General features: G+C 46.1%; 2 protein-coding genes across 3 annotated transcripts in view; one reads left to right on the top strand and one right to left on the bottom strand.

Annotated features, from left to right (window-relative positions):
• col4a1 (collagen, type IV, alpha 1) overlaps positions 1 to 1,828 on the bottom strand; it is a 34,002-nt gene extending 32,174 nt beyond the window's left edge. The window contains exon 1 of the mRNA XM_080019311.1: positions 1,594 to 1,828. Within this exon, the coding sequence (XP_079875437.1) occupies positions 1,594 to 1,665 (72 nt within the window). The 5' untranslated portion in view covers positions 1,666 to 1,828. The remainder of the gene's footprint in view (positions 1 to 1,593) is intronic.
• Positions 1,829 to 1,928: 100 nt separating this feature from the next.
• col4a2 (collagen, type IV, alpha 2) overlaps positions 1,929 to 7,500 on the top strand; it is a 49,342-nt gene continuing 43,770 nt past the window's right edge. Inside the window, exons 1-3 of one of the 2 annotated variants that reach the window (XM_080019310.1) lie at positions 1,929 to 2,118; positions 2,339 to 2,465; positions 2,586 to 2,637. In XM_080019310.1, the coding sequence (XP_079875436.1) occupies positions 2,398 to 2,465; positions 2,586 to 2,637 (120 nt within the window). In that variant the 5' untranslated portion in view covers positions 1,929 to 2,118; positions 2,339 to 2,397. Of the gene's footprint in view, positions 2,119 to 2,335; positions 2,466 to 2,585; positions 2,638 to 7,500 lie in introns of both variants that reach the window. The other variant, XM_080019309.1, reaches the window with a different exon arrangement.

The raw sequence follows: 7,500 nt of genomic DNA, 5'->3' as shown, positions 1-7,500 counted from the left end.
CCTTTTTTTGACTGGTGTCGGGTGGATGAATATCCATTAGCAGTATCTCGCTGCATCTCGACTGCTTTTTTGAAAGTCCGTCTCGGTGAAAGTGGAGGATATGAATAACAAGAACAAAAATCGCTTCGTGCAATGCTGGAGGAACGTAGTTGATCTCATCTACCGTATTGAATTTTATGGGAGTAAAGAAAAACATTTTTGGTCATCATGAATTTCCTGTTGTGGAATTGAGCGTGGAAAAACGTTCTGATTTAACGACTTATCACTGCTGGGTCGCCCTGTGTGCCAGCATCATCTGATGTGAGATATTTATTTATGTACATTTGTTTTCTATTTTGTCGTCCCGCTCTTCCTCCCCTCTGCTCTCTCTTTAGGGGGGAACCGTCCAGATGTTGCCCCTGTGGCTCTGTCCACTGGTACATGTGCAGCACCAAGCAAACTCCACGGAACTAACAACCTTTTCCCTCCCTGATTCTTCTATCCTCATTAGTTTCTCGTGATAAGTTGCAGCTTGTCACCTCCACGGCTGTTCAGCATGAAATGGATAAGTGAGATAGATCATAAAACTGTGAAACGGGAAACGGGATCAGAGGAATATTACAACTGGAATGTTTCTGGGCAGAAAATTGACCTTGGCTATTCAGCATCCTGGTCTGGCTCAAAGCAAATCTATTTTTTTAAGGTAGTGTATGCGTTCTATTCTTAGCAGTATCTCGGATTCTGACTCGGAAAACTTTGTTGTTCTTTGTTTGAGGCAGACAACAGGTAAAGATAAATAAAATATAAATAACATGTCTGTAAATTACAAAACACACAGATTGGAGAGGTATAAAAAGTCCATAAAACCAAGTATAATCTCTATATAATCCCTTTATACACCTATATAATACCGACATCCACCTGTATGTGTCTGTGATTGACCAAATTATATATTTATGTATGTGTCTAACCCCCCCAAAATGATTTTTTGAAGTATATTTATAATAAAACAGTACTGTAACACTCTCATTTACACAAACGCATATGTATTATCTGCAGACAGTAATTCTGCCTCTCTCTCTCTCTCTCTCTCTCTCTCTCTCTCTCTCTCTCTCTCTCCTCCCCCTCTTTGTTTCTACTCCCTCTCTGTACCACGGGCGTGATACAAAACTATCTCCCTCCTTCTCTCCCACTCCCCTGTAGCAGAGAAGACAAGTCAAGTCAAACACACACCAGAGTCACCAAATATTCAGCAAATACCAAATGAATATCATACGCAGCCTATCTAAAGCTGCTCATGAAATAATGTATCCTAAATGATCCCAGCATAATGGATTTAGTCAATAGTTTGGCAGGTTCTACCTGTTTTATGCGTCGCTCAGTTCATTACAAATATCAGAAAACGTGCATCCATCGCAATATATTTGGGTTTGCGGTCGCACGGAGGCAGAAAGGTTCCTGAACTAACAGAGCGGAGTTAGACTCACGAAATGTCATCATCATCATCATCATCATCGTTATCATCACCCACATCCCTTCAATTTTAAAGGCGCGCGAAGTTTTCCGCTCAAAGTGCATGCATTCCTGCACAGAATCCCCCTCTACCCCGCTTACCTCCGCAGCAGAACGGTGTAGAACAGTGGAAAGAGTCGCCAGTAGGAAGAGTGCGCAGGTCGGCGGCAGCATTTTCAAGCTCCGCAGAAGGTCCCGCAAACCACCTGTTGTCCGATGCTACTTCTCTGCCTTTCACCGAGTAAAGTTGACTTTATTCTGGTCGTTTGCAGCTTATCGACAGAGCGCCAGCGGCACGTTGAGCCGCATCTTTGCCAGAGACGATGTGAGGCTCCGATCATTCCAACTTGCTCTTGTCTCTCCTCCACCACACCCCCTCCACCTAAAAAACGACCACCCTCGCCCATGCGAACGGTCACAGCCCTGTTTTTTACCAACACTTTAACTTTTTCTCAGGCGGGAGAAGGAGTACTCTCCGTCCTTTGGCAGTTTTGCTACTGTTTGGTGGGTGTTTTGAGGGGGAACTCGGTGCGCACTGACCGGGTACCAGTTTGGAGACGCGGAGCTGGAGCGTCAGTTCCCGGTGCGCGCATTTCAGCAGACTTTACCGCCAGCCGGAAAGCTACTGTAAGTTTTTTCTATACTTTATTCAACACTTGTCTTATTTATTTCTTTCATAGCGGTGTATTGTGGCACGCATCGTGCATGTGTCTGAGCACGCTTGTACATCGGCGCTGGAATAAACGACGGAGTCCGTTTAATTAACGATATACTCAAACGTGCACTGATATTCACCTTGCCTATCCTGCTATCCTGCCCTTTTTTTTTTTTTACTTCATTCTAGTAGTGTGAGTGTGCCCCAGGTGGACAGAGATGCTGTACATCTGACTCAACAACAAGGAGAACATGAAGTTTGAGGTCCGGATGAGCGGGACCATGACAGCACAGTGCGCAGGGCAAGCGAAGAACCTGAGGCAAGCATGTGTGCACATAGTAAACTCATGTCTCAGCTTTGCTGTCTGTATTTTCATTGCCATTCACACAACTTCCATCCCTTCAGTACATTCACGACAATGCATTTTCATTATGTACAGGTGGCTACTTCTGTGCCTCTCATTTGCCATCCTCGTATCAGCGGTGCAAGGGGTAAGTTCTCCATCACACGTGTTGTTTGCATTCTTTACTAAACAGATGCATTGTTTTCTGAACAATTTCGCACCAAAACGGTCTTCCCCGTCTTGCACTCATGCAGCCTTTTATTTGCTAATGAGAGCCATGCAGACTTCATGGTGGGAAGTCTTTGTGGACTTCCTATTTTGCTTGCATGGCTCTTGAAGGAGGGTTTCAAATACTGCAGCTGGGCTGAGCCTCATAAATAAGCTTTTGTATTTAACCATGAGTCATAGAGCCATGGAACACATTTAAATAAAATGTCTTAAAGTGGTAATCCATTCAACTGTTTTGTAAAAAATAATAAAAAATAAAATAAAAGTCCCATGTTTGATACTCGATTCTCATGTTCTTGGCTGGCTCTTCATAAGAAACAGCCAAGCAATGTTTGTTATGCATGTGCTTCTCTATGTGCGGTTTCAACTGCGAGAATGCAAAGGTTGGACACGCACAGAAAGGGTGAGACAACTGCAGTCAATAGCTAGTTGTGGTCCTTTAACTGTCGATATGGATGAACATTGCAAAAAGGATGGATGAAAAAATTAAGTTTGCCCCTAAATAAGTCAACCAAATATGAGTCGACAAGGAGAGAAGGAGAGTCTTAGTCGACCAAGTTTTACAATGGTCGGTTGGTTGCAGGAAAAAAAAAACTCCATTCAGGAGCTGCGCTTTGTCAAAATTAACCTTAAAACCTACAGTATATGTCTAGACCCATGTATGTATAATTGTTCAGCAAGTCCCCTTGCTGGTTGTTCTGACACATGCAGAATAGGGATGTTCCTTACAACTAATTTCCCTGACGTTGAAACGGAAGTTAAACTGCTTTTTTCCGTGTAAAATTTAACGTTTAGCTGCTTTCACTCATGCACTCCAGACAATGTCCAGACATTGTCAGGATTTAGCCTTTCACACATGAAGCAAAACTCCGGAGATTGTCCGTGTCAGACGCATTTTCACTACCTGGAAATAATCCATTTGGATTAGACGAGGGGCGGAGCCTGGGTAGAGCCTGCACGAGGCAGGACGTGACCCAATGACGTTGCAGAGTTTTACAGCACACCCAAGATGGCGGACAAGGCGACAGACTTATCAGTAGTTTGGCTTTTATTTGCATTGATTCTCCATGTATTTGGACGCAATATAAACGAAAGAGTGGAAAGGAATAATATAGGAAAGCAGAAAGGAATACCAGCAGCTACGCTCCGTGCACTATTAAGTTTAATTGGTTTAATTACCAGGCGGCTCTCTTTGTGCGCGAAGGGCTGGTTAATAAAATGTATATTTTAAAGGCTGCTTATTAGGTTTTGTATTGATCGGTAAGGAAGCACAGTGTTTACAATGTTAGTTATAACATTCTTGCCCTGGAACTCAAACCATTTTCTCATGCCCCAAAAGCATGTATTTAAATAATTCAATTGATCACGAACATGCGACGATTAGTCGACTATCGCTTGAACTGACGACTTATTGTCGACTAGGAAAATCTTTAGTAGGGGGCAGCCCTAGAAAAAATATCCCCGGCAAAAAAATATATATATCAGTTGATCAGAAGAAGGCAAACTTGTTGCGGTCTTAGAGCAAAGATGAGGGTGGACCTGAATGTTGAAAATGAACTGTTGCAGTTTCAAAAGTCTGGGACTTGAAGCCCAATCCACCAATCTAGCTCAATCTTATGGTTTACCACTTTAAATTATACCAATCCATAGGTTTGAATCTCCTTTCAGGTTGTGTCTGCGTGGAGTTTGGGTGTTCTACTCAGGTTTCCATGGGTTTCCATCCTTGCTCTTGTTTCCATCCACACTCACTGGAGACCCTAAATTGGACATAGGTGTCGATGGCGTGTGCAGTGTATGAGTGTGTTTGACTGCCTGACGCAGTGATGAAGGGAGTCTCCCTTGCTCACGCCAGGAGTCAAGTTGGATAGGATTCACGCTCCTGCAACACCGAACAAATTAAGAGAGCGAAGAATTAAATGGATGGATGGTTTTCCCATTTACTTCCATTTCTTAAGTGAATCAATTACTAGATAAGCCTCAGGGCTTAACAGTATATAGGGTTATTTCCTGTTTTGCTAAAGAGTTCACCTCACACAAGTCGTTTCCCATGCACACCCTCACACTTGCATGCGAGTGTTGGTTTTTATATGCGTTTGCTGGGTTTATGTTTCTATGCGTTTTTTAAAAGGGCAGGCACGTGCGCGTGTTGACTCTGTTGTGGCTCTGACTCTCTATCACAGGATATTTAATATCATACACAGGCCCATTAAGTGAAAAGTGATTTCCAGGGGTGGTGGATAAAAAGGCCTCGTTGTCTGTTGCCCTAATCACATTTGGTCGGGATCTGATGAAAAGCGTGTGACACGGCCCAGGGTCCTCTGTGTGTTGTGCAATTTCAGAACAAAGAGGCAATAATGGAACACGGCAGGCTATTTTGGGGTTGGCATCACCATGGAACCCCCCTGACCTCTGTATAAACATGTTTGCTTTCAATTGCGGGGAAAAAAAAAGGACATACCAGTGAATAATGCCAGTAAATTATCATCCGAGGATTTACGACAAGACCTCTTTCTTTCGACACCGCGGTCCCGGCTTTACCGTCTGAGCAGCTGCTTAGACGGTACGAGAACTCTCCGCTGATGTTTGACATCCAACACCGGAATTGAATCATTCTGTCTATCTCTGCTGCTTCCAGGAAACTGTCTCCCGTGTCTGTCTAATGTCAAGTCAATATCTGACCCGAGGGGGACGGCTTCGGTTCCCTCTCCGCTCCGACCTCGGCCTCCGCATCGCAGAGCCCTCTCTCCCGTCCCGTACACATGCCATGTTTTACATTTGGAGCTCCCCTGTCCTCCTAAAAATGTCGTTGTGGGAGTCTCTACTCACAGGTACGGGTTTAGGGAGGGAGACTGAGTTTTTCTGGCACTGGGGCTCTAATTAATAATCATAAATAAAAAGGCTCGCTGGCAAAAACAGGAACATAAAATAAAAGGAACAGTGTCTCTGTTTCTTCCTGGCTCGCGGTCTGGTCCGCAGGCGTTTCAGCGTCCTCCACCACGCGATTCCCAGTTGCAAGACAACACAACACGTACAGTAAGAAAACTCTCCCGGCCGGGGTCCAACCAATCAGCGCTCGAGAGGCTGATCGGGGCGGAAATTGAGCCAGAGAAGCCGGAGCCGCCTCAGTTTACGACTGAGGTCGGCGTCGTCACTTGTGGCCCTCTGACTCTTGCGGCAGCATGCGCCCCAATATATTTGGGGGTCCTATTTCGTTCCGGTTTTCCCGCACTGTGTCCTGCTAAAAAATGTCCCCAAGGGTTCTTGAAAGCATGGAAAACACACGCATACACACACACCCACACACACACATACACACACACACACACACACACACACGCACACACACACACACACATATAGTGTATACAGTATGCGTTCACAGAGTTCATCGGTGTCCAGCGAAGTGGGAAGGAAGGTTGGAGGGGCAGTCATGTTAACAGGATGTCTCACCGAGGAGCAGCCTTGTTGTGGATTGGATTCTCTTGTGTTTGAGAATATATTTCAAGATGCGCCTCGGTCGGGGGAATAATGCTGGCAGAGGATATGTGGCCCGAGGGGGAAATGGTCCTGTTATGGTAAAGGATCTTCCCTGGCTGAAGAATCTAACTCGGCTCGTGGCTGCTCGGCAGCGGCGACGGCGGCTGCTTGAACAATTGGCCGCTTTGAAATGAGCCGGCCATCACGATGTTGACCCCCGGCTTGTGCCTTTTTGACCTGGTTCTCAAGTCCAGCCACGGAGTCGAACGCGATCACGTTGAATTCAGCACGTCGACAACAACGCGAACAGAACGCGGTGAATATAAGCATTTTCAGTTTCGGAGTGATTTGCAAAGTTGGCTGAGGTCCGTAAGGGCGCACATGGAAATATCAGTGTTGGAGAGACACGTGACTGATCTCCCAACCGTGCTTGTTTAACGGATAAGGAAAGCATGTGGAAGATGTCTGCCGGCGATAAGGGAAGAAAAATGGCCAGGACATCTCCTGCCAAAATAATGCTTGTGATATAAAGAGAGCGCCCGCTGTAACAATCAGGGGAAGGGTGCATTGTACTCGTCCGCAGGAAGCCTCAACTGCTGATGAATAGCCCATGTGTGGAGGAATAGGGGCTCCCCGTCAAGCAGTGTGTGTGTGTGTGTGTGTGTGTGTGTGTGTGTGTGTCTGCGTGTGTGTGCGTCTCTGTGTGCGTGTGTGCGCGCGTGTCCAAGGCGGGCAAGAATCCTCTCAGCTGCAGCCTCTCCACCACTTCTTCACGCGCACAATTTGCGTGCATGTCATGGGATATCTGCCGGAATGCGAACGTGTGATCTCTGCGTCTCGTGTTTGTGCAAGTATTGTTTTCTCGGAGACGCTGATTTTCCGCTCAAACGGGACATTTTGAATGCTGCACATTTGAGTCAGTAAGGTTAGGCGTTGTCACCGTCAGGAAAGTCCTGGTGATTTTGGCCATTTGCCCCCATTGGCCCAGTAAGTGCCGCCTGGGGAAGATGACGGCACACTTTTTCACAATGTGTGACAAACAGGGCTGCAAACCGGTCCCATCGAGGCACAATCTGCCGTTTTGAATTCAAAATGAGTCAGAAATGGGATTCGTGTCGATCCTGCGGGGAAAAAAAGTTGTTTTTCGCGGGTGTCACCGGTCCTGGAGCGCTGTGCTCCGCACTGTATACGATCGAAAAATAATCAGCCTCAATTAGCTGGTCTGCGAGCCTTCCGTTCTTGGAAGATGTACGTACACGTGCACAGTTGGCCTCGCGCACGTGCGGGTGGCCGTGGCGGTTTTTTC

The sequence above is a fragment of the Zeus faber genome (assembly GCF_960531495.2).
Source record: "Zeus faber genome assembly, chromosome: 18".
In the NCBI taxonomy this organism is placed as follows: domain Eukaryota; kingdom Metazoa; phylum Chordata; class Actinopteri; order Zeiformes; family Zeidae; genus Zeus; species Zeus faber.
The sequence above is the reverse complement of the archived record's forward strand: the minus strand, read 5'-3'. Positions and strand labels throughout refer to the sequence as shown.